We start from the raw sequence: 26,405 nt of genomic DNA, 5'->3' as shown, positions 1-26,405 counted from the left end.
AGCACCGAGGGGGTGGGAAGGGGCACAGGCCGGGGCGGGCGGCTCTCCTCCGGCCCTCCGCCGGGCTGGGGGCGTTGGGTGGGATGGAACATGGGTGGGATTCGGGAGGAGGAGAAGGAGGTGTTTCCCTGCCTTCCCACCCTTAAACACGAGTCTCGCCGTGGAGCCGTGCTGGAGCTAGCCCGCTGCGTGTGTGACTTCCACTGGGTTGCTCTGGAAATATTAATGAATCCCCCGTGGTTTGTAATAAAATCATTTTCCACAGGCAGTATGATGTTAATACAGGTAATTGCTATTAGGAAAATCAGCCTGGAATAGGTTTGTCAAGGGTGCGCTATGCTTCTGACAAATGTTTTGGTTCTGATGTTAGTCTTCTAAAGGGCAGCTTATCAGAAAATACGTTACTCATATTATTGCTCTCGTCTCTAAATCTCTAGTTTCCAACTATTTAAGTTTCCCAAAGACCTTGGATTCAGCCATTAATTCATTTTCATGGGAACATTCCAGGCCAGGTTGGCCGGGGCTGTGAGCAACCTGATGTGGTTCAAGGTGTCCCTGCTCCTGCAGGGGGGTTGGGCTGGGTGGGCTCTGGGGGTCCCTTCCCACCCAAACCATTCTATGATTCTACCCTATGATTTTCCAGGAACAATTTCCCTGTTTCGCATAATCTGCTGCGATTCCTTGTCTGGAGATAAAAAAAACAAAGCAGCTTTCAGAATTCCTGAGCATGCCATTTGATTTGTTTCACCTGAAGTTACTCCAATGTTAAACAGAATCGTCTCTCAGGTTTGAGACTGAGCAGTTTGTCTTGAGGAAGCTTCATGGAAGTGAACTTGGATTTTGGGCTTGTTTTGAGACTTCCAATAAATCAATATCTGTGGTGTAACTGTGTAAAATTAATTTGGTAGGCAGGTGGGCGAAGAGCTTGATCCTGCTTAAACTTAGGTATGTGATGAAGTCTCTCTGCGTGAATGGATGCTACATGGGACAAACTGTGCAAAGCTAAGCACTTCTGGATGTGATTGTCGAGGCTGATAGGATGCAGGGGGGGAAGCAAACTCAAATCTTTAGATGAAGACAATGGTGGAAATGCAGGGTTCTTTGTTATGTCTTGCACAGGGGTAGTGAGAGGGAAGGGGCTGGGGGCGTGGGCAATACAAGCTGTCTGAAACCTGTATTGTAACATTTCTAGACTTGTGTATAAATTTGGGGACTGGGGATGATAAGACCAGATTCTTCATTTTATATTTGTCTGGAGATATGGCTGAATCTCAGGGTTGTGGTGGGAGGAGTTGGATGTTATTTCATCCTCTTTTCTCATATATTTGGGTTGGATTTGGAAGAACCAGGTAGAGGTGATGGACTCCAGACCTGATTCAGAATCAGTGAAAATGTCAGACTCCCACAAATTTGCATGTGCTTTGGTCCAGGCAAATCTGGTTGCTAATTCCCCCCTAGGTTTTAAGCTAGTACACGGTATTAATACTGGAAGAATGCACTGCGGCTTTTGTTGGCTTCAGTTGGAATTCAAAGCACTGGCTTTAACCTGCAAAATTTTAAATGTTTTGGAGCTGCCGAGCATGAGACATCGTCTCTTTTCTCTGTCACATTGCCATCCATGAGATCACCAGAGACGCTCGGAGCTGGCGAGGGCTCAGCAGGAGCCAGATGTCTGCTGAGAACCTGTCTCTGTGAGGGCCTTATGCCTGGAATTAGCCCCTCATCATCACCTCTGTGTGTCCCGCTCTGTCAAACTTTCATCCAGTTTACAAAACCTGCCAAGAAAGTTGTGAGCTGAGGTCGGCTCATTTATGTCTTTTGTATGTTTTGTGACTTTTTTTACATTGCTATTTTTTAATTAGGTGAGGCACCTAGTGTGTTAGCTGCACCAGCCTTTAGCCATAAGGGAATAAAGACGGAAGCAAACAAATCTTAGAGCAAAAAGGTCTTGGCATTTTTAGTCTGGTCAGGAATATTGGTGACTGGGGTCTCTGGATCTGTTTTAAACGGTAACAAGTATAAACCAGGTGGAAATGATCACATTTATAGTGTGTATGGAGATGTATGTAGTGCAGACACTCAGATTTTTGGATTCCTAATCTAAAATTCTAACAGGCCCAGAAATGTCACCCGTGCAAATAGCTGTATAGCATATATGAATAGCTTTTTTTTTTTTTTTTTTCGTCCCTTTACTTGGGTCTGATAGAAAGAGTCCTTTGACTCCTGGTAATCTAAGCTAGTACACGGTATTAATACTGGAAGAATGCACTGCGGCTTTTGTTGGCTTCAGTTGGAATTCAAAGCACTGGCTTTAACCTGCAAAATTTTAAATGTTTTGGAGCTGCCGAGCATGAGACATCGTCTCTTTTCTCTGTCACATTGCCATCCATGAGATCACCAGAGACGCTCGGAGCTGGCGAGGGCTCAGCAGGAGCCAGATGTCTGCTGAGAACCTGTCTCTGTGAGGGCCTTATGCCTGGAATTAGCCCCTCATCATCACCTCTGTGTGTCCCGCTCTGTCAAACTTTCATCCAGTTTACAAAACCTGCCAAGAAAGTTGTGAGCTGAGGTCGGCTCATTTATGTCTTTTGTATGTTTTGTGACTTTTTTTACATTGCTATTTTTTAATTAGGTGAGGCACCTAGTGTGTTAGCTGCACCAGCCTTTAGCCATAAGGGAATAAAGACGGAAGCAAACAAATCTTAGAGCAAAAAGGTCTTGGCATTTTTAGTCTGGTCAGGAATATTGGTGACTGGGGTCTCTGGATCTGTTTTAAACGGTAACAAGTATAAACCAGGTGGAAATGATCACATTTATAGTGTGTATGGAGATGTATGTAGTGCAGACACTCAGATTTTTGGATTCCTAATCTAAAATTCTAACAGGCCCAGAAATGTCACCCGTGCAAATAGCTGTATAGCATATATGAATAGCTTTTTTTTTTTTTTTTTTTTAGTCACTTTACTTGAGTCTGATAGAAAGAGTCCATTGACTCCTAGGAATCCATTTACCACAGCATGACAGCCACAGATATAGATTATTTTAGATGCTTTTAAAGAAGAAAAAAGGAAGATTTTCCAGTTAGCTCGTAGATGTCAGGGTTATGATCCTCTTCATGATTTTTAAAAAAGCAAGAAAGTATTTTGCTGATAAAAGTGGTGATATTTCATTGCCTTTTTTAATTACCGATAGTTTAAAAGCTACAAAAATAGTTTAGATCTTATTTTTTTCCTTCATTTCTTTCTATTTCTTTGGATTTATAGCTTCAGTTGTCAAAGTTCTCATCTGGTGAGAACTAGATTTCACATGTGGATTTTGCATTTGCGAATAAAACAACTGAATTCCATACTTGTATACTCACTTCTTCACCAGCTTGGCTTTTCACTTTTTTTTTAAACTTTGCTGACAGCAGGCAAAATGTAATGTTGCTCCTTAATAATTAAGGCTTTGTGAATTTAAACCAAAAGTCTGTGTGATATTTTTAATTTAATACTTGGGGCTTAGTAGCTTTTAATATTTAAATATAATTTAAACCAGGTTTTTGATGAATGTATGTAAATAGACTCCTTGGGAGTTGTTAATCCAGACAGTTGCAGTCCCGCGTTAGCATATTGTGAGCATATTAATCTACCTTCTTTCCACTCTGTCGAGTGAAGTATAGAAATCAAGCATAAGGTATAAATGACTTAGAAAATGACTGACTTCGGGTTTAGTGCAATGCATGGCCAATCAATTGATATTTTGCATCTTAATTGACCAAAACTTGAATTTAAAAGTGAAAGTTTGACCGAAGTTGCTGTGTTGTCAGATGCCCAGACTTCTGGGATGCAAAAACTTGCATTCGAGATGCCAAATCTCCTATTCTTGCAATCCCCGAAGAACCATCGAAACCCAAATCAAAGAAGAAAAACCCTCGTGCGGAGGTAGCCATGCTCTAGTCAGACATTTAGGTTTCTAATCCCGCATTTTAAAGCTGGCATTTTTATTCACTTTTCTTCTCATTCCAAGCTTCAGCTGCTCCTGTGTGCCTTGTTAAATGTTTGCCACTCTCCATACAAGAGGTGACTGCATCTCAACGATGCTGAAGTGCCCCTGTACATAACCTGCTTATGGGCTCATTAAGCTTGCAGAGCATTTGGGATTTCTCGGTACACAAACCTTTCCATTCGGGTACAGTTGTCCATTCCCTCCTGTTTCCTGTTCGCTGTTAGCAAGACAAAAAGCAGGACGAGAGCATGCCCCAGAGCTGCTGCCGTGCACACATACGCCTTCCTCTGCTGATCTCTGCCAAGCAGCCACAGAAAGTGTGGGCTGCACCTTGTTTGTTTGTTTAGGCAGGTTTCTTAAGGAAATAAAACTTGTGTTCCTGCAGGGATTCTCTCCCTCCTTTTCCACCCCAAGTAATTTTCAAATTTGCTAGCTAATTTCAGCCAGGTTTTGCCAGTAGGACTGAGTTTTGAAGAAACAGGATTTTTGCAAAAATAGGTGGTTGTTAGAAAAAAAATTCTACATGTGTCCTAAATTGGAGAGAAGAGCTGTGCCATCCTCTCAACACTTGTGATCAGAAAAACTTGTCTGAAGAAAATCTGCCCCTTAATACCCTGACATGGGGAAATCTCAACGAACGCATGCGGCTGTGAGACACAGATGCATAGGAAATCGGGTTTTGTTCTGGTGTGGATGAAACTACATGTCTAAAAATAAGGGGGGAAAAAAGGCAATTTTTCCAGGTGGTTTGATCTGTTGGTAAAGGTCATGGGTAACTCATCCTCATATTCTTCTTCCAGTACTGCCTGTCAGGACATCCAACCTTACCATGCAACGTACTCAAGTTCAAATCCACCACCATCATGTTGGATTGCGGACTGGATATGACGTCTACCCTCAATTTCCTCCCGTTGCCACTGGTTCAGAGGTATGTTCTGCGGCCTGTAAGCACTTAGTCTGTGTTGTCTTGGGTTGCAGTTGGGAGTGCTCTGTGTGAAATGGGTGTATTGGAAGGAGGGAGGGGATGAGTACAAATGAACAGCATCATCTAATATCATAAATAGACTTTGTTCACTTAAAAATTCTCTTTATCAAAATAACGTCCTTTGGCTCAGTAGACGGAAGACATTTTATGGATTTATTGATTGGTTTTTCTAGATAATTTATTCTAAGCTTCAGTAAAGTATTGCTGCAACTGCTCAGCACAAGTGAGGTCACATATCTGTCATCTTTCTGGCTTCTCCATGCAAGATGAGATAAATGGGTAACTGAGATGGAGTGCGTGGAGCCCAGCAAGTACTGTTTAACCACCATCTTCTCAGGCTTTTCTTCAGAGCAGGGACTAATGCAAAGAAAAATAGCACTTAACAGTCATCGTTAGTTGGCTTGATGGCATAATTGTTCCTTTTTAAAAATTAAATAAATAAAAAGGCAGTGCAGCTGGGCACAGGAATGGAATGGCAGTGAAAGAAAAGTAGAGTCTAGTAGAGAATCCTGAGATCAAGACTCCCCCTTCTGTACCCTAACTACAAAGTCGTATTTCCCCAGGTTTTTAGCTGAATTTGGATATTCAGTTAGGGTGACTTAATGTCTTGCATAAATGGAATAAATTGTAAAAATGAGGGGTTGGAAAGGTGGGAATGCATAACTCTTGGTGATGGGAAGCGGTAGGATTTTTCACAAAGCCATTTAGTAACTTTGACCCACAAGGAAACAAGTGAGGAACATTCTGGGTTCAGGGGAGGCTTGATTGAGAGGAGGAGAATATGATTGGGAAAGGGAGTTTCCTAAGTGACCTAATGAGGTTAAAGCAGTTTGTCCAGCACTTCCTATGATTTGTTATTTTTTGGAGAGGAAAAGAATAGACAATGTATGCATTGTTCTGCAAGAACGTGGAGTTCAAGATCTGCTGTAGACTAGGCAACAGATGCCCTAAGACAAATCCCCATTCCATAATGCAATTGCGAACTATAACATTTAGGGGCATTAGTAGATTTTGAAGGGATCCTGAAAATTTGGGAAATTGGGTACAGACAGAATTGCCTTGCATTTGCATTCTCCCACCCCCCAAAGAAGAAGGAAATTGAGAGAGGAACAGGTAGCAAAATGAGGCGATTGAACAAAGGCTTAAGAGGTTCTTTAGAACTGCAGGCATCAGCGCTCCCCAGGGATATGCCAGCTTTGTCTGCCGATAGCAGACCTTGGGAACGAACAGCCAAATTACAGGTCACAACCTGGAATTCCCCAAGTACCTCCAGAATGTCTGCACTAAAATGACTCAAACTCAATAAGAAAGGATGTCAGATTTGACCCCTGATGGCCCAATGGAATCGGAGCAAACAGTTGGATTTAAATCCAATCAGTCTTGTCGGTAAGGTGATTGAGCACCCCTTACAGCAAGGATTGTCCTAAGCACATGGACTTGGGTAAGTAATTGATCTCTTCAGTACTCTACAAAACAGATGTCCTGCAGGGAGTTGTGGAAATGAGTTAGAAACTTGAGGAGGAATGTGGCTGCCACTAAAAAGTCCTTATCTCTCTATAGTATCCATAGTTGTACCATTATGTATCAGGTCTCCGTTACCTTGTTGTCTAAATACCTCTGAAATTCAAATGTATATTGTCAACATAACATGGCCAGGTGATAGAGAGCTGACATTATCACCAGTTTCAAAGAGACTACAAGAGGGACTGACTGCCTGAGGTCTTGCATGAAGCCTGTAGCAGTGCAAGAATTTGAACATAGGTCTCTCAGATCTTAGGTTATTGCTAGCTGTATGTCCTCTCAACCAGAGAGGAGCTTCTCTCAGCTATCTTTAAACCAAGGCCCCCAAAGTAGGATTCATGAACCACCTGGGCTTTGCAAGTCTCAGTATGTGGTCTGCAAAGGTGCCCTAATTTTTACCTCTGTGGAGCATAAAGGTATGATATTACAGAGGATCTTTGCTATGCAGCTAAAGCCTGTGTCATACCTGGCATGGGACCCTCCTTGAGCAAACATTTTGAGAGCCTGTGCTTTAATCTATAAGAGAGGAAAGTGCTGTACTGTTTGTGTCATTAAAGGGTCTGGACATTTTTTGGAGTTTTTTGCTCTTCAAAAAAAGCCTGTCAAAAGGTATTTAGATTCCAGCTTGTCCTGGAAATGGCAGTCCTTGTTCTCACCAGCCCATGGAGCATGTGCAAAGTACCTGCAGTTGCCAAACACTTTATGCCAGTTCATGTACTTTAAAGGAGGTTTGTCAACTGGAATTTTCTCCCCTGTACCAAAGTCAAATGCAAAACGATAAAATGAACATGTGGGAAGCTCTTAACCTTTCCTGTCTAGCCATGACACACTTGCTCACATTATTTATGGGACAGTTCTAGCTATTTTGGATTAATCAATCACTCTATTACAATGTCAAAACTATGTCGGCAGGAGCTGTGTTACTTCTTGGCTTCAAGGTAAAGAGTCCTTTCTCTCCTGTGTTGCGTATTCCTTTCTCACCCACACATAAGACCTATCTGCTAATTTTGCCTCTCTTGACAAGACTGTATACTCTTCAGTGAACGCCAGGTTGCGTACGAGTCAATAGTGCTCTTTCATCATGAATAAGGCAAACAGCTTACTAGGCTAAATTAGGAGGAGTAGGGCCAGCAGATCAAGGAGAGTTTATTCCTCTCTGCCTTGTGCTGGTGAAACCATAGATGGATCCAGGTTTGGATTCGCAATTGAAGAGGGATGCTGAGAAACTGAAGAGGGTGTTCAGGGGGCTCCAAGACGGTCAAGGATCCAGAGCCTGTGACTACATGGAGAGGGTGAGGGAGCTGGGCTTGTTCAGTCTGGCTGAGAGGAGGCTGGATGGAGAGCTAACAGCCACCCGCATCTGCTTGAAAGGAAGTTGGCCACAAATTGTGTCTTGAGAGGCTTGGGTTGGGCGTTAGCCTCCCAGTGATGAAGTTGTTCTTAGTGCTTTCACCTATCCCTAGAGAAGGTCTGGAATCTCATGCTCCGGGGATTTGCAAGACACAGCTGGACAAAGCCACGGCTGCCCTGGTCTAGTGCTGGCTTTGAGACACTGGACTGCAGATCTCCAGATGTCCCTTCCAACCAAGGTTTCTGTCCTCTCCTCCCTTCTCTGTCAAAGTTGTTGCTTATCAAAGTGGTTTGTTCTTGCTTTTCCCCTGCTTTTTCCATAGCTCTTTTAGTGTCTCTGCACCAATTCTACTCAGCCCCCTAGGTCTCCAAAATACTGCTCTTAAATTGTGCTTTTGAATGTGTCAGTGGGGAGTACATTTAGCCACCTCATCTTTTCTATCATCAGACTTCAGACTTGCTCTTTAGCCTTAAAGGGGGGTTGCACTTCTATGGCATAGCTTCTCAGTGACATATCCTTCTGCTCTCACCTCTTACTTGAGTCTTAGATTTCCCCTTTTTCCCTCCTTGTGACTTTCTGGAGTGCCAGTTAGGATTTGTTCTTTTATACTGGTGGTAGTCTGAACACAGCATTCCTCTGAGCCCTTGAATCACTTTGTATTTTCAAGATCTTAAATTTGAGAGCCCTTATAAGCATATAAGCATGCCTGTCTGTAGAGCTTAGCACACACCACTTGCAGATTTCATTGCAACCGGGTTCTCAAGTTCTGTCTCCAAGTCTGAGGTTGTTGCAGAGCTTGGTTCCAGGCAGGTTCAATTCTCTTGTTTCCTCAACTTTTTCTTTTTTGGATTTCTGTAGGTATGCTTGAATCTAGGCCGATGGTGGTTTTAGAGCTAAACTGTAGGCTCACAGAAAAACCAAACACCACTTAAGTATGACTAAGTCTCTCAGTTATGGTAGCAAGATATGCCGCAGCAATTACTACTGTAGACTCAGGGTTACAGTGTCCATCTTGAAGTTTCTTTATTAGCGTTTGAAATAATTAAAAAAAGGGGCCCTGTTGTCGCTGACTGGTACCAGACCTGCCAGCTTAAAACTTGCTGTTCACAGCAAAACCTCCTTGCCCGTTTGTCCTTCCAGCACAGGTAAGTGCACCGTACAGCTGTTCGTGTGGGTTTTCAGGGTGAGACCTAAGCGTGAAACCATGGTTTATGTGGATATAAAATCGCAACCTCTGTGTCTATAAATGACTTAGTCCAGAGCATCGGTCTTTCCCTGCCATTGCTAATGGGAATATTTGTCTGTTGTCTTCTGTTCCAGAGCAGTTTTACGGTGCTTTTGCATCGTTTCAGGCATAGAGTTTCTTGCTCCCTAATGCTTCTTTTGTTTATATAGCCAGTTTCACCACAGGGCAACATCAGCAGCACTGAGCCTTTTTGAAATTCTCACCATAAATGACTAAAATCAAACTCCCTGCATGCGTCGTCCTCTTATTCTTTTTACTTATAAGTGTCATGGTCGTGATTTGTAAAAGTCATTTCAGTGAACACTTAAACACAGTGAAACTGTCAGTCTGTTTTATTGAGATTGTTAGTTCCCTGAGACAGAAATGGTGTTCTCTTCCTGTATGACACCAAATAGAAGGTCTGTGCTTAGCCACTGATAATGATATAATTCATGCTAAAATAATTTTTCTCTCTTTCTGCAGCCCCAGGCTGTCCAAACTTCCTGGTTGGGTTTTGAAAGATGGAAGCACGTTTCTGGACAAGGTACTGTACTGTTGGTTAGAATTTTCTTACCATGCAAAAAGCTACCTGAGAGGTTAGGAGCATGCACTGCAGGAACAATACTTCTATGCTGACTCACTGCAAAGGTTTCTATGTGTACCCTTACCAGCCATGATGTCCTTGTAGAGCAGAACATTTTGAAACAAAATGCTAATAGCAACTCTGAGGCTTTCGGTCTTCAGAGGTAGCCTAGCTTTTTAAAAAATCCTCTTAAAATGCAGAAATCATCAGTGTGAATATTTTTTTATTTCGTGGGGCTCCATAAATAATAGTGCTTTTCCTTCTTAGAGTGTCTTAATTCTACAGTCACACTTTTCTGACACTAAAGCTTCATAGCATAAATGAGGTTGGTATCATACCATTTTTTAGGCAGGAGAACTATGAGAAAGTGAATGGTTTGCCCATGAGAGGTCTCTTATAGAGGAAAAGCATGTCTTTGGCCTCTGAAATCATAGAATTATAGAATGGTTTGGATTGGAAGGAAAGGACCTTAAAGATCATCTAGTTCTAGCCCCCCTGCTACAGGCAGGGACACCTTCCACTAGACCAGGTTGCTCAGAGCCCTGTCCAACCTGACCTGGAATGTTTTTCCAGGGATGGGGCATCTACTGCCTCTCTGGGCAGCCTGTACCAGGGTCTCGCCACCCTCAGTGTAAAAAATTTCTTCCTGCTGTCTAGTCTGAATCTCCCCTCTTTTAGTTTAAAACCATCACCCCTTGGCCTATTGCTTCAGGCCCTACTAAAAATTCTGTCCTGATCTTTCTTATCAGCCCCCTTTAAGCACTGAAAGGCCGCAATCAGGTATCCCCACAGCCTTCTCTCCAGGCTGAACAACCCCAACTCTCTCAGCCTGTTTTCATAAGATCGGTGCTCCAGCCCTTGGATCATCTTTGTGGCCCTCCTCTGGCCTCACTCCAGCAGGTCCATGTCTGTCCTGTGCTGAAGACCACAGAGCTGGATGCAGGCCTCCAGGGGGTCTCATGATAGCAAAGTAGAGGGGCAGAATCCCCTCCCTTGCCCTGCTGGTCACGCTGCTGGGGATGCAGCCCAGGATACAGTTGGCTTTTTGGACTGCAAGCACACATTGCTGGGGCACGTTGAGCTTCTCATCAACCAGGACCTCTAAGTCCTCCTCAGGGCTGCTCTCAAACCATTCTCTGCCCAGCCTGTATTTGTGCTTGGGGTTGCCCCGACCCAGATGCAGGACCCATGTGCACTTGGCCTTGTTGAACTTCATGAGGTTTGCATGGGCCCACCTCTCAAGCCTGTCAAGGTCCCTCTGGATGACATCTCTTCCCTCCACCATGTCAAACACACCACCCAGCTTGGCATCATCAGCAAACTTGCTGAGGGTGCACTCAATCCCACTGTCCATGTCTCCAACAAAGTTGTTAAACAGCACCGGTCCCAATACTGACCCCTAAGGAACACCCCTCATCACTGGTCTCCACTTGGTGATCAAGCCATTGACCGCAACTGAGTGTGACCATCCAGCCAATTCCTTATCCATCAGGTGGTCCATCCATCAAATCCACATCTCTTAAATTCAAAGACCAGGATGTCGTGCGGGACAGTGTCAAATGCTTTGCACAAGTCCAGGTAGATGATGTCAGTTGCTCTTCCCTTATCCACTAGTGCTGTGATCCCGTCATAGAAGGCCACCAAATTTGTGAGGCATGATTTGCCCTTAGTGAAGCCATGTTGGCTGTCACCAATCACCTCCTTATTTTTCATGTGCCTTAGCATAGTTTCCAGGAGGATCTGCACAACGCTCTTGCTGGGCACAGAGGTGAGACTGACTGGCCTGTACTTTCTTGGGTCTTCCTTTTTTCCTTTTTTAAAAATGGGGGTTATGTTTCCCCTTTTCCAGTTGGTGGGAACTTTACTGGGCTGCCACGACTTCTCAAATATGGCTTAGGAACTTCATCCAGCAGTTCCCTCAGGACCCACAGATGCATCTCATCAGGTCCCATGGGCTTGTGCACCTTCAGGTTCCTTAGATGGTCTCAAACCTGATCTTCTACAGTGGGCAGTTCTTCATTCTCCCAGTCCCTGCCTGTGCCTTCTGCAACTTGGGCGGGGTGGCTTGAGCACTTGCTTGCAAAGACTGAAGCAAAGATATTGAGTACCTCAGCCTTCTCCATATCCTGGCTAACCAGCTCTCCTATTTCCTTCCAGAGAAGGACCTAGTCTTCCTTTTATCACCGACGTACCTATAGAAGATTCTTCTTGTTGCCCTTGACATCCCTGGCCAGATATAATTCTACCAGGGCTTTAGCTTTCCTAACCTGATCCCTGGCTGCTCAGACAATTTGTCTGTATTCTTCCCAGGCTACCTGTTCTCACTTCCACCCTCTGTAGGCTTCCTTTTTGTGTTTGAGTTTGTCCAGGAGCTCCTTGTTCATCCATGCAGGCCTCCTAGCATTTTTGTCTGACTTCTCTTTGCTCCGCATTGCTCCTGAGCTTGGAGGAGGTGATCCTTGAATACTAATGAGCTTTCTTGGGCCCCTCTTCCCTCCAGGGCTTTATCCCATGGTATTCTGCCATCAACATGTGTTCTGTTGCTGGACATAGCAGGGAGGATATTATCTCCAGCTTCCTAATTCTAAGTCACAGGACTTACTCAGCTACATGAGAGACACAGAATTTGTCTTTCCCCTCTTTTCATTACATTAGTTTTGTAGGCAGAATTTATCTGGGGCTTCAACCACAACTAGGCACTGCAGTGTCCAGCTTGATCTGCCACAGGGGAACAATGAACACAAAAATATGTCAGATGTTAGTAAAATAGGCAGATACATTTCAAATGTGTGCAGCAATAGGTATCAGTAGAGAAAATACTGGTTTAATAGACTGTTCTCTGACTATGTGAACATTAAAGGAAAACAGTAATAATAGTTGCTTTTGTAGGGAACTTTGAGGTGGACAAATGGATTGATCAGATTTTTACAGGCAAGGCAGCTGAAGAACATAGATTAAAGACCTGATTTTTCTTCTCATTGGAGACAAAAGAAACTGTATAGGCAGCATTTCTGTTAGTAAAATAGTAACAGCTCTATTCAGAGCCCATGCTAACTGGCGATAGCAGAGCTATAGAGGCTCGGTGACAGGAATGGGGTTGCCCAGTTTGAATTCCCTGGAATTTGTTTCTCCTGAACCCCAGCCTTGGTCTCAGAACTTGAAGCTCCATTCTGTCCGAAGAATGGATAGGCTGACAGTATATTTTTATATGTGATGTATTTACATTTCTGTGGTACTGCTGCAGTGTGTGCTCAGGAGAAATCTTTGAACTCGCACAGCATCAATGGAAATCATGTGTTAAAAATTCAAAGGCAGCATCTCTTACCTTCACCTTGACCATTGTAACTGCTTGGAATGGTAAATTCTTTGACCCATGCTGGAAAAAGGCAAGGGAAGGAGTCAAAGGGGGATGTTTTATCATGTCAGGTGGACATTTCTGTTATAGCACTCTCTGGATGACAGTTATAAAACTTAAGTCCTGGAGAGACATTGAAATTTGCTGTGATCTAGTTTTAATCATTTTGAACTCCCTTGAGATGAGGTTAGGAGACTTCTGCCACTAGATGTAATTGCTCATTCGTTATTAGTTGGCAGGTGCACTGTAATTATTAAGAATTGGATTCAATCTTTAATTCTGTCAGTCTGAAGCTGGCTGAGACCACTCACTTTGGGACAAGCAAGAGAAGCGTCCATGAGAGCAGGCAGAGTGGGTGATAGGTAGCTAGTGAGGTGTGTTAGGACTAGAGTTGGGAATATTTTTGTTCCATACATAATTCTGAAGAATGTGACTTTTCATGTCACAAATTTCTTATGTCAGCCCTGAAAAAAAAAAAAAAGTGGAAGAAAACAGAGTACTGGAGATCCAGTAGAGATAAAGTCTCACATAAAGTGCCACATGGAGCTTAGATCCCCAAAAGGTGCTTCATCAAATGCTCTGAGATAGGGGCTAAAAATTGTATTCTGCTCCTAGTAAGACAGAAAAGGTTTGATGATATTGGGAACCAAAACTAAATTCCAAATTTGTAAGATAGCCAGGGCACTATAGAGGTGCTGTGCACACCCTCCAGGTCAGGAGAGCAGCAGTTCAAAAAGAGTGGTCTAAATGACCCACTTCTCAGTTTATATTTTACTTTTGATTCTGATAGACAAAGTCAACTTGTATTGTTACAGATTTCCCAGCCAACACATCTGCAGTTGGAAGAGCAGAGAAAACGCAGCTGCACAGGGCAGCATCTCCTTCGTGGCCCCAGCAAAACCAGCCAGTGGTTACCAGGGCGTCTTTTTCTTGCCTACCAGAGAGCTGTCTCTGTTCCTCCAGACAAGGATCTGATCCCCTGAAGTACCATGCAGCCTCATCTCGCATGAAAGCAATTTCAGCAGATCTGCTTACAGCGAATTGTATCTAGAAGGGGGATAAACATCATGTAGTAACAGGCTGGAAATTACCTGTGGTGATAAAGGAAAGGTTTTGAAAGCGCAAAATCTGCTGCATTGGAGTAATACTGCGTTGTGGTTTTGTGTCTTCTCTGTTTATGTGCTTTTCTCACAGGAACTAAAGGAGTGCTCTGGCCATGTGTTTGTAGACTCTGTGCCCGAGTTCTGTTTACCAGAGGTGAGTTTGATGAAAGCCTTAATGAAAAACCTGACTTCTTTTTAATCATGTGGGAGAAACTTGCTAAATGATTATTAATCAGATACATGCTAATTGATTAGTACTTAAGGGGTTTTAGTAATATTATTTATTGTGTTAAGTGCCTCTAGTATCTATGACACTGGAAAAAGGATGGAAACAGCCCTTTTCAACAATAGTTTTGGGAGATCTGGAAGGTCTCCCTCAGCAGATCAATATCTCGCAGAAGAATAAGACTTAACCATCCCTTTTTAGGGGCCTTCCAAAGACAATATGACTGAGCTGGACTCGATTATGACAGGATACACGTGCTGATCTAGATAAGGGCAGTGAATGAACACAAGGAAAGCTGCTTGTCTCTAACCACAGATGCATGACCTGTCCAGTGGAGGTCCCCTGGGGAGCCGACCGTGTGGTTAAGCCACTGTTTGCTTCTGCTGGGCTGCAGTCAGACATGCTCTTCTGGCAGCAGCAAATTTAGGTTAAAAAGTTTTGCTGCTTTCTTAGCTATTCATTGCTGCCTCTTTGAGGGAAGAACTGTACCTTCATATCCACTGACACAACTGCAAGTAGCTGTTTCTCGAGCTGTTTTTTTCAAGAACACCTGGGTTTAAAAAAAGAGGAAGCAAGACTATTGAAAATGTTGGAATTAACTGGGCTTACCTGACTGATCAGATTAATGGTGCATGTAGGAGAACTGAAAAAAGCTGAGCAGAGAGTGGTGGGGGTGAGTGATGGGGAATAGTCTGGGAATAGTATTCTCTTTCCTCAGCTGTGTTCGGACTGTGATAACATCAGTTCTTTCATTTCATGTTGGGATGTTTTCTCTGTCTTTGAAAGACAGAGACGATTGCTTTTGAGCAGGGATTTTTTTTTTTTTTTCCCTTTCTGCCTGACCTTGTTGACAGAAAGTACAAAACACTCCTGGAAGGTGGTTGTCTGCTTGCTGGGGTTCTGGCAATAGTGTTTCTGTCTGTTGATTCCATGAAACTCGCCTCTCGCAGTTTCTGACTCTTGTCATCTTGATTCTTCGAAGCAAGTTGGCAGCTCTGGTACTAGTTTTGGCAAGTGATATCAACAGATCTGTATGCAATTGATTGTTTTCCCCAACAGAAATGGACATAATCCAATCACAAAAAAACACCAACCCTAATAATTCTGGGTTGTTGTGTGCTTTCTGGTTACCATCCTGTGGAAGGGAGAGATGTAAGAAGCATCTGTATGCCTAGAAAGTGCCATTTGCCCCAGATCTTGGGAAGAATGGAGTTTATGTTCTGGATTCCCTTTGGAATTGAGGCCATGCACAGGAGTGATAATCTGCTGGGGTTTAGGGTGCTTCAGCTATGCTTTCTGGTTACTTTGGGCTGGAAAATAGCCTCATGTGTAGCTCTAATATTGACTGATAGGGAGTTGATGCCTCATTATACCAGTGTCATCATCAAATCTCTGTTTTCCAGCAAGTCCATCTTACAATTAGAAGACAGCAACCAGCTGCACATGTCACCATTGTAGGGACTTTATAAATGGCCTCTCAAACACTTCGATTCCCAAAGTTCCCAACAGATGCCAAGCCTTCTCTGCAAGCATGAGGAACAGACCTGCTAGTGATTCACAGCTCGCATCTCTAGCTTCACAGGCTCCCCTGTCTGGAGGAGAGTTCAGATGTCATGGCCAGCCAAATGCATCAGCAGAGCAGAAATGTTGCTGATGTTTGGCAGCACAGTGTAAGAAGCTTGTGTGAAAGAGGCTTTGTCGTCGTCTTTGTCTCCTTCCATGCCACTTCTTTTGAAGAAACTTGTCTGCAAAAGCAGTTAGTTTGGGAATCACAATATCACTTCCAGGAACACCATTGCCAAAGAAAGTCAAGTTTTGAATGTAATCCAGAAGCCACAAGGTGATAAGAGGCTGTCTCAGCAGCAGAGCACACTTTCACGTGTCAGAGTGCAGGGTGCAGCCCTCTACTTGCTTGGCAACCTTCTGGTCTCTCTCACTTCACATTCAGGAAACATTTTTAAATCTCTTCAGTTCATAGGCACTTTTAGCGAGATTGCCACAAGTCCCAGGGAAGATTTTACTTTGTTTTGGTTTTGACACCCTTTTCCACTCTATTAGTAAATGCTTCTGAGAGGTGGGATGCTTAAGCTTGGCTGGTGGTAGGCTGTATCCTCCCGATGGCTCACAGGGCTGGGATTCAGCTCAGGGCTGGGTGATTCCCCATTTGATTCTCTGGGGTCTGGACACAGCTGAAAACCCAGCCATGAAGGACCAGTGGGGTAGGAGCAGGAGTCAGCAGGCAATTTGATGCCATGTAGGGAGCGTATTTCTGTCCAGCAAGCTTAGTAAGGTAAAAGGGTGCCCTGTCATGAATCTGAGGATGGTGTTTCACCTCCTGTACTCAGCTTGGAGATCATGCCTCCAACATCAGCTGTGATCATGGATTGAAACCATGAACGCTTAGCTGTGAGTTAAGCAGCTTGTCACCAGAGCACTGTGTCAGCCCTCTGAAAAGCCGAGTGACCTACTTTCTTGCCTTTTTTATTCAAATTGCTGGACCAAGCCTTGTAATCAGATAATATGTGCTTGATGAGTGTTGAATTCCATTAGCTGCTCTATAATAACTGAGTTAGAGGTCATATATCTTGTAAATTTCTGACTTGACACCATTTGTGTTATAGCATTACCGGTAAATATTTCTAATTAAAATTCCTTTAACAATGTGTGAAATCTTCTTTCCCTCTCTGAACTGCTGTCTTAACTGTCGCATCAAAACAAATTGGACCCACCCATCTGTTTTGTTGTATCCTATGAATGAGCTTAATCTCCTGCTGCAGAAAATGTGAATGATAAGGATGCCAAGCATTTAGTTTGGGAAAATATGAGAATTATTTTAAGCATATGAATAAATACAACCTACATTCGTGTCTCTCACTCTGCTGGGGTACAGTACCATGTGCCACATAAAAAGTATGAGACACCCTGCTGAATCGCTACTGCGGAAGTTTTGGTATTGGCGCAGTGTTCCTCCCTGAGGAAGCACACACATCAGTTCTTTGATAAAAGTGTAATCATCATGCCTCTCTTAATGGCAGCCATTTCATTACATGAAAGGCAGACAAACCCAGGACATGGTTTCCTTTTCAGATTTGAGAAGGAAATTATTTTAGGCATCTCTTTAAATAAATCTTGTTAATTTAAAGGAAACGTTAATCTTTGCCACAGCTGAGACACGCCACCCCATTTTTTTTTTTATAAACCAGTTACATTCCTGCAATATAAAGTTTAAAAAGAAAAAAAAAAAGAACAAGAAGGTTTTCTGCCATTGCTTAAACTGCATAAAAGGGTTACATGTTGCTTATCTCTTTCCTCTGTTTGCAGACTGAGCTGCTTGACCTCTCCACGGTAGATGTAATCTTGATCTCAAACTATCACTGCATGATGGCATTGCCCTATATCACAGAGTACACAGGATTCACTGGAACAGTGTATGCCACTGAGCCCACTGTTCAAATTGGCAGGTAAAAAGCCCCTTAATATTCTCTACTCCCCTTTTGTCACTGCTAAGGAAAAGGTGTAAAGGATAATATGGGTTAGAGGAGTGGTGTCTAACGTTCCGAAGAGGCTCTTAGGCAGTAGCTGAACACCAGCCAAGTCCTTAGTGCTGCAAATGTGTTAACTCAATGTTTCCCAACCTCTGGAACCGTTTGTCTTCAACATTTACAGCAGGTGCTTTGCGTTGAGTCCAGGCAGTAAGCATGGGATAGTAGATCTTGAGTGGACTGGGACACTTTGAGCAGCAATTACCATATAGCCAACTTCAAACCTTCAAAAAGCATGAATCAAAGATCTCTCCTGCTCCTCTCTGCTCCCCTTAAACAAAAGGGGAATTGCCAGTCTTTTCAACAACAAATGACTTTAAGATTATTGCCTTATAGCTTTTCAGTATTTGAAATTCATATAATCACACTTCCACACCGTGGAAGGGAATTTAAGCTGGCTTCATCTCAAAAGACAGTTGAGATATGTAAGCTCTGAACTCCAAAGAGAAGCACTGAGAAAAACAGCAGAAATACGAGACTGAAGTAGAAAATGTAAGACCTAACAATGCAGTCAAAAACTTAATGCTGTCATCAAATTTGTCAGTCTTTTCTTACGCAGTTGTCTGTTGATTGGATAAATCAATACCAAAGGCTGCAGGTTTGGCTCTTCCTGAAGTCTAACTGGACTTGTGCTATGTGCATCTCTCATGCAGAATAGCTGCCCTGTTCAAGAATTAGAAACCAGATTAGGCCATGGTATCTGAACTAATCTGTAAGCACTTTAGGGCAGGAATCTTTGTCTATTAAAGGTGCTATGCAAACTTTCCACGCCAGAATAATTCTCCCTTTGTGTAAAAACAAACAGAAACTGAAGGCCCTTGTAGGAGAAAGGAATTGTATAAATATGAACTAGCAGTAGACCTCTGGGGTATTGCTGGCCCATAGCTGTGTAGTCTTGTTGCAGAGTGTGCTGGTGTAGTTCTCCCCATCCCAAGTAATTCCAGGTGCTGTTCTTTTGCACTTAAATCTGTCACTTCCTACCTTCAAGGGGAAACATATGCAATTACAAATGCTGTTTGGTTTTGGACAGTGAAATCTGCAGTGCCAATTTCTAATGCCTGACATATTTTTCTGTCTCAAATGCTGTATTGTGCATTTGTAGATGAGGAGAGTTTACTCTGACAATGTGCTTGGCTTCTCTAAGTGATAAACAGGCATCAGCTAATGAGTTTTCTTCATATATTGTGTCTCGTTCCATATGACAAGCAGTCAGTAATGAAGAAATCAACTTGCACAGCAGGAGAGAGATTTGGGAGTTCCTCTTGTCCTGCCACTTTCCAAATAATGCATAACCCAGTGGGCCAGATCCTCTGCTGTCGCAACCAGGCAGACAGAACTGGTCTAGCTTGAGCTTGAACACTCAGTGGAGAAACAGGGGTAGCATTGGTGAGGGGCAATTGCTGCGAAGCCTCTGGGAAGAACCCCTCTTTAAAACTGCCCAATTACAATTTATGTGATGTTTTGGAAACATTTGGGACAAAGATCTCTCCTGTGTGAAAGGCTGCAGTACTAATTTAGTTATGATATCTTTTCAGGCTTCTCATGGAAGAACTGGTGAATTCCATTGAACGTGTGCCAAAGGCTCAGTCTGCCTCCATGTGGAAGAACAAGGAGGTACAGAGGTAAGGACCAAGTCACCAGCAAAGGGTGACTGTCCGAAAACACCAGCCAACGTTTAGAATTCATGGTAATGGTGGGTTGGCTGCCACCGTTTGAGATTGCTGCTACCATTAAGCAGAAGAAAAAGCCTAAGAGGTTTACACTATGACTCCTTAGGTCGGTTTTTCCTTTAATCCTTTGTACATTATTGGTCTTCCAAACAACCACACAAGTTTGATTCTTGGAGGAAGACGTGGTAACACAAAAGTCTCCCCTCATTTACCCTCAAATAGTTTAGCTCCATGATGGTGGATAAAACCAGCAGATTTTTGTATTAACATCTCAAAAAGTTGTTGGAATTGGCAAGCTATTTAAACTTAATTATATTGTATTGGAATCATTTTCATTTAAAACTATGTTTACATTCATGTTTGATGAAATGCTAAGAAAGTCAAGACACAACAGTTGGAAGTCACTGGTGGCCAACCACAGAGCAGTGGTACCTTTCTTCCCAGGGCTGCAGCCCTTGGGTGACAGAGGTGGGTTTTTGCTTTCTTTCAAAGCTTAGAAACAAATTGAAATTTGAATAAAAAAGGTTACTTGGAAACTCCATGTCTGTTATTTCATCTATATGTATAAGCAAGGTGCTCAAAATTTAGATCTTCTACATCTAAAATTTTGAAAGGCTATATAATCTAAAAATTATCCATACAGTTTATAATTGCAGATACTGCTTTCATTGGAAATAAAAACAACTTTAGGTGCACAACATGTTCTATGGAGGAGACAGGTTCATTATTGGCATATATTAAAGATAAGGCCGGTTAATTAGAAAGTTATTTTTAAAAGCTACTTTGTGAATTTTTAATTGATCTCCAATTTTCTATTTCTAATTCTTAATGTGGCTTGATTTAAAAGTTTACTAAAAATGAATTATTTCATACATTATAAAAGTAGTCTTGACATTTTCCAATATCACAAGGAAAAGAAATTAAAAATCCAAATTAGCATATATTTAGCTATATATTGTACTCCCCTGCTGAGCTTAGGAGCATTCTTATCTCAGCACTGTAACTCTCACTTCTGAAGAAGGCAAGTAAAACACAAGTGTAAAATAAAACGAAAGACAAAGTTGATCAAGATTTTGTGCTGGTTGATGTATACTCTGATCAGAATAGGTTGGGTTTTTTTTTTAACTTTGGAGTCTGCTGGCCTGACCAGAACCACTCCTGAAGCTCACAATGATGTGAAAAGAGAGGACTGGAGCCATTATTCTCGTCACGCTACTGCATGTGTTTTGTATGCATGGTTTAAAGGAGGATCATATATCCTAGAGCTCATTTAATGTCACTTTCCTGGTGGTCGTATTTTAGAAAAAGTGCTGCCTAGCACTTTGTGTGCTGTTGACTATTCCAGAGGCAAACACACAGAGGTGATCTTTGTTCTGATTCAACTGCTATAGAAGGCTAGAGTCTTTTTGTTGGGGAGGTGTTTAAAATACATTTTTCTGTCTTGAATTGCTTGGGAAGTACCCAGACAGTACCAGACACAATATCATATGGTGTTAGGAACCTTGATCAGGTGGCAGGTCCCTCAACTTTCAGAAGTAAAATGCACACCTTGCCCAAATATGAGATAGAGGCAGAACAATGAAATGCTGTCCTGGTGGGGATAGCAAAACGTAACTAGTAGCCCTGCAGCTGTTCAGTAACGTCTACGTATCATAAACTCTGCCTTCAGGCTGGTACAAACCAATGTTGTCTGGGAGCTGGAGCAGGGGGACAAATCTGAATTCCCTTTCCAACTACGCCTCACCTGTGCTCCGAGTTTCCCCCTTGGGCTCCCTATGCTTCTGTAAAATGGAGCTCCTATCTGCCATAGAGGGTATACAGGAACTTAATTAATGTTTGCAAAGTGTTTCGAGATTCCTGGTGACAAGTGCCATGCAAGCGTGAATGGAACTGATTATTATAGCATGTGAGCAAACATCTACTGATCCACAAATTAACACCTGGCTAATAGCACATGCAGGGTTGGACTGACATCCGTTGTTTAAGAAAATGCAATCCTTGGTGAAGTTTTTTTTTTTCTTTTTTTAGTACTTGGCTATTGCTAGAACAGAATACTTATTATGTCTGAGTCTAACTTTAATTTTTCAGGCTGATCAATCACCATTACTGCTTTCCAGTTCAGCTAGTTCTACTCTGAATAGTTAGTATAAAACACGAAGTATTATCATCTTCATTAGATAAAGCATTGAAGCATTTTAAATGCAAATACTGTATAAAATATAATAAGTTCATTATAGTGGCTTACGTTTTTCCATTATCAGATCCACTCTGAACTAATTGCTTAGCAAGTTTTATTACCATTGGTTTTTATTTTAAATGAGCAATCTCATGGAAGCTCTGTAGATGCTCAACCAGGATATCTTCCACGCTGATTAGGATTCAGGGGGCTAAAGAGGAAGTTTGCCTTACGAAAGGCACTTTGTCGACTACCTGCTTGATGGGTTTTTTACATCTTTCTGTAAAGCGTCTGAAACAAGTTGTTCCCTGAGACAGAGTAGTGGACAAGAGAGGCCAGCATTCTGATCTAGTTTGGTACTGCCATAATCCTGTCCCTTCGAACAGGAACATGTTATGTCATATACTAAATGTTATCCTTTGCATTGAACAGGCAGGACTGTCTCTGTGCAGATGCTCAGTTAAGAATACAAGCCTCTGAGTTTCTCAAGCATAAATTTTGTATACTAACCGCTGGACCATGCTGCTTCGTGATACCTTCTTCTTTATGGCTATAGGTTGGCTGTCCCTGCATCTGCCCACATACATCTGGCTGTTATGAGGTGATCCATGATAGGATGTTGCCATAGTGTTGGTAGATTCACTCCAGACTTTAAAATACCTTCTAGTCACTTTCTGTACAAATTTTAAAAGCGTGGGTGACAGGTTGAATGCCAGCAGGGGCACATCTGAGGAACCAGCAGTCCTCATCGTCTCTGTGTGCCACTCAGCAAAGAATGAAACCACTGGGGACTGGTGCCACTGGTCTCTGTTAGGGATCAGAGTATATTTACAGTGTACCCACAGAGTCAAGGCTAATAGAAACTTACTTCAATCACCAAGGACAATTCCCCACTTCTCTCTATTACCTGGAGATACATTCTCCTCTTCCCAGAAGAGAAGCTCCTGAAAGCATCCAACACTAAATGCTTCTTATGGTAGGTTAAAGGCTTTTACAGGCAATTTGCTTCAATGCAATGGTGGACAACTATCCACATTGTTTGGCCTTTTGTTGCTTATGACTTCCCAAAAAAGACCTTGAACGCTTTGTTTGTTTCCTTAAGCACAGTATGCTTTCAGCCAGCATGTGCTGGAATTACAGTTATCGCACTAGACCCGTACAGCGGTCTTGGCAATAGCTGGCCTTAATCCTTTCTTCAGTATCTTAAATTATGGAGGAGTTCACTGACCTAGTAGATATAACAATAAATTAAATTCCTTTAAACAAATTGATCAAAGAAACTTGACCAATTTCCATAAATCTTTGGAAATTGGTTTGAATTAGCCTTTGATTTAGCATTGGTTTAATATACAAAAAAAATCCTATTCTTCTTATGCATTTGGCAGCTGTGCTGCTTCCTGCCTCAGTTCATGTTGCTAAGGAAGATTTATTTCCCAGAAGTTAGCCATCTCTCTTACAGCCTGTGACATTACAGTTCACTTCTTCCCTTGACAACGCTGTCCAGCTAACTTGCAATGTCTGTGAAGAGCAGAACGGATGGATTTTACTTTGGTGTAAAACATCTTAAATACTTCCGTGTAGGGGATTTCAAAGAGCTCTGCAGTGTCAGCTAATGTATCCTTGCCAGTACACTTGGAAGGCAAGTGGGGTATCTGGGTTGAAGGCAAAGAAACCAAGGTGCAGGGGCATGTGCTCTTGCAAGACTCTGGTGAAAAAAATGAGGAAAGAGGCAGCCTTTGTCCATGGTCTGGTACCTGCATTTTAATCACAAGATTGTGGCTTACTTTTGTTTTCAAATTTTTAGGATATGCAAAAGAGACACTGATCCAAGATCCCAGTCATCTTTACCAATTCTGGTGGTGCATTTCATGTTGACATGTCAGATCAGCCAAAATCTTTCATCGGTGGTGAAAATACCATGAGAATTGCTGTAACACCTTCATCACAGCTACTTTTTTGATGAAAGGGCTGAATAGGAACAAAACCAAAGAGAGCTGAAGGAGAGCAGGCTTTGGGGTGAGGCAAAATGGGCGGTGTGGTTCTGCTCCTCAACAGGCAGGAAGCCTTGCTCCTCACTTTGAAGCACCAGGATTATTTAAAATAAAAAGAAAAAACCAGAAAAACCTAAGATCTGGAGAATATAAATGGGTATAAAAGCTGGTGGTCCATCAGGAAGTTCTGAAAATGCCCGCACCCCATTGATCTTTGCAGATTGCTGCCCGCCCCTCTGAAGGACGCGGTGGAGGTGTCTATGTGGAGGAAGTGCTACACCATGCCAGAAGTGAATGCTGCACTCAGCAAGATCCAGCTGGTGGGGTATTCTCAGAAAATTGTGAGTACCCGTAAAGCTATCCTCAGGTCAACAGTAACAACTTGTTGTTTCCCAGCTTTTTCTTTGGAAATGCCCTTTCTTTTCTATTTTCCCTCTAGATCCTGTGTCAGATAGCACCTACATGTACCCTAGCCTAGCAAAGCAAGGCAAGATTATATTGAGTGTCCTCCAGCCTGCCTCCCAGGAAAGGTTCTTGTTTGGTGAAATCAGGGAGCATCCATTTGTTTCTCCTCTTCCTCAGGGAGGCCAATTTTAAGGCAGCATACCTTCAAATTTGGAGTTGATGGCTGGCCCACTGAGAGCTGGCAGGATGTACCAAAGGAATGTATCCTCTCTGTAAGCCACATCCCCTTCTGAGTTACCGTATCTCACTTATGGGAATCTTTTGAGTGCTTTAGCCTCCACTTTCTTTCATACAGCAAATTAGGGATTGTAAACAAAACCTAATGGTTTGACCTGAACTTCAAAAACTCCTTTCCCAGGGTTCCCAGCAAACATTTGTTGTCTATAACGCCATTGACTATAAACCGGTGTAGTTTCTAGAATGAACTGAACCAACAATTCAGTAGTCTGCAGGTACGCAGTTCCCTTATAGCTTGTAGGCAGCATGTGGGCCATGATACCTGCTACTGCTGCTCAGGGCCCTAGGAAATAAAAAGATGGGTTAAAGTAAGATGTGTACTCAAAGCTTTTTATTTGCTCCCTTTTCTTAAGCAATGGGTCACTGAAGTTTGGAGAGTACTGTTTATGTGTAAGTCTGTTTGAAACAGTAACCCATGCTGCTGTGTACTAAATTTGCTGGATTTGGGGTTGTGTGGTGCTGCATTACAGCTGGTGAAAAAAGACCCCAAGCCACCACTAACATGGCTGCTGACATAAGTAAGAGCTGCAGCTTTGTCTAGCAACTGGACAGGCTGAGGGCATTTGGACTTCCTCAGTACCCGTGGGTGGTTACTGTTTATTTTCCACCGTCCTCTCAGTGTGGATGCATCTCACCTAATTTCAGATCTATGCGTCTGAGCCAATCATTCTTTTATAGTTATCGTGAAAGAAGAGAAATTTCTGGAGCGTATTTTATCTCTTCCCAAAGCAAACTCTTAAAATAATCAGACCTAATTAGCCAGCTAACCCAAAACATGACAGCATCAAGAATGGTTTGTTGTCCACTTTACATGTCTGCATATTGGCAGAATCCAGAGCCTTGGTTTACGCACTCTGAGTGATAGAGACACCGTTTTGTTTTGCAAGGCATCCAAATACGTATTGAGATACTAGAAAAATCATTAGTATTGCATGAGCAGGTGCTTGTTCTATTATTCAGTAACCAGAAAGTAGATCACATTAGTGAGGTATACATGGAGGCTTATTTTCCTTTCTCAAAACGAGTATAACACATTACTGTGTGCAGATAAAGCAATACACTTTCTAATGACACCTGGAAAGGAGACAACTGTCAGGTTGCTTATGCTGAGAGCTGAAACTGAAATTTGGATTGAGTTTGCAGGGTGTTGTTTCTAAATCACCAGTAGATAGCATTAAAAAGAAATGAAGTTAGAAAGTGAGTGAGTCTGAAGTTAAGTTTATGTTTTCCACAGCAAAATGTGTAACCCAAACAGAGTTTTGTATCAATACGGAACTACTTGTCCTTCCTTCTCTCCTGCTGGCCAATATCAACAAAATTTGACTAGTGGAGTATAGAATCTTCAAAGATGTTAAGCTCCTACAGGCTTCTTCAATACAGCATCGGCAGGCAGAGGATCAAGACCCTGGTTGATTCCTCCATTTAGAGTTATAGCTCAGCATGAACTGTTAGATGCCATAGAATTCACACAGAAGAGAGACTTTATGAAGGCCCTGCCTCTTTTCTCAGAGCATGTGTCCTGTTAGACATTGGTAAATAAAACCAGCAGACATAAAGCTTGGGAAAATAGCTTCATAAAGGCTTTGATTAGCAGAACTACTTTTAAAATTGGTATCACTGATGATAAAACGACCTGTTCTGACTTCTTTTGATGACTCATTGATGTCTCTTACTGTGTGTTTCAGGAGCTGTTTGGTGCTGTGCAGGTCACCCCTCTCAGCTCAGGCTACGCTCTTGGAAGTTCCAATTGGATTATCCAGTCGCACTATGAAAAGGTTTCCTATGTTTCAGGATCTTCTCTACTTACAACACACCCTCAGGTACAGCCCCTGACTTTTGTTAGTCTTCTATAGGGGAAAGTGTCTTTGCTCAAAAAAAAAAACCCCTGAGGGGTTTATTTCAGCTGGGATCACATGTAGTATGGAAGCCCTACAAAGGTACCTCTGTTAGTAATGGGCTAGAATTTTAAAGGGCATTGAGAAGACATA

At 42.5% G+C, this 26,405-nt stretch overlaps 1 protein-coding gene across 3 annotated transcripts in view; it reads left to right on the top strand.

Annotated features, from left to right (window-relative positions):
- The first annotated feature begins 4,792 nt into the window (after window positions 1-4,792).
- The window catches only part of INTS9 (integrator complex subunit 9), a 68,524-nt gene continuing 46,911 nt past the window's right edge, over window positions 4,793-26,405 (top strand). For 2 of the 3 annotated variants that reach the window (XM_035895414.1, XM_009639905.2), the window contains exons 1-7: window positions 4,793-4,915; window positions 9,553-9,613; window positions 14,202-14,264; window positions 17,658-17,797; window positions 19,414-19,500; window positions 23,936-24,056; window positions 26,103-26,237. In XM_035895414.1, the coding sequence (XP_035751307.1) occupies window positions 4,851-4,915; window positions 9,553-9,613; window positions 14,202-14,264; window positions 17,658-17,797; window positions 19,414-19,500; window positions 23,936-24,056; window positions 26,103-26,237 (672 nt within the window). In that variant the 5' untranslated portion in view covers window positions 4,793-4,850. Of the gene's footprint in view, window positions 4,916-9,552; window positions 9,614-14,201; window positions 14,265-17,657; window positions 17,798-19,413; window positions 19,501-23,935; window positions 24,057-26,102; window positions 26,238-26,405 lie in introns of those variants that run through there. The other variant, XM_035895415.1, reaches the window with a different exon arrangement.

The sequence above is a fragment of the Egretta garzetta genome, unplaced genomic scaffold (genome assembly GCF_000687185.1).
Source record: "Egretta garzetta isolate BGI_Z169 unplaced genomic scaffold, ASM68718v1 scaffold325, whole genome shotgun sequence".
NCBI classification, from domain to species: Eukaryota; Metazoa; Chordata; class Aves; order Pelecaniformes; family Ardeidae; genus Egretta; species Egretta garzetta.
The sequence above is the reverse complement of the archived record's forward strand: the minus strand, read 5'-3'. Positions and strand labels throughout refer to the sequence as shown.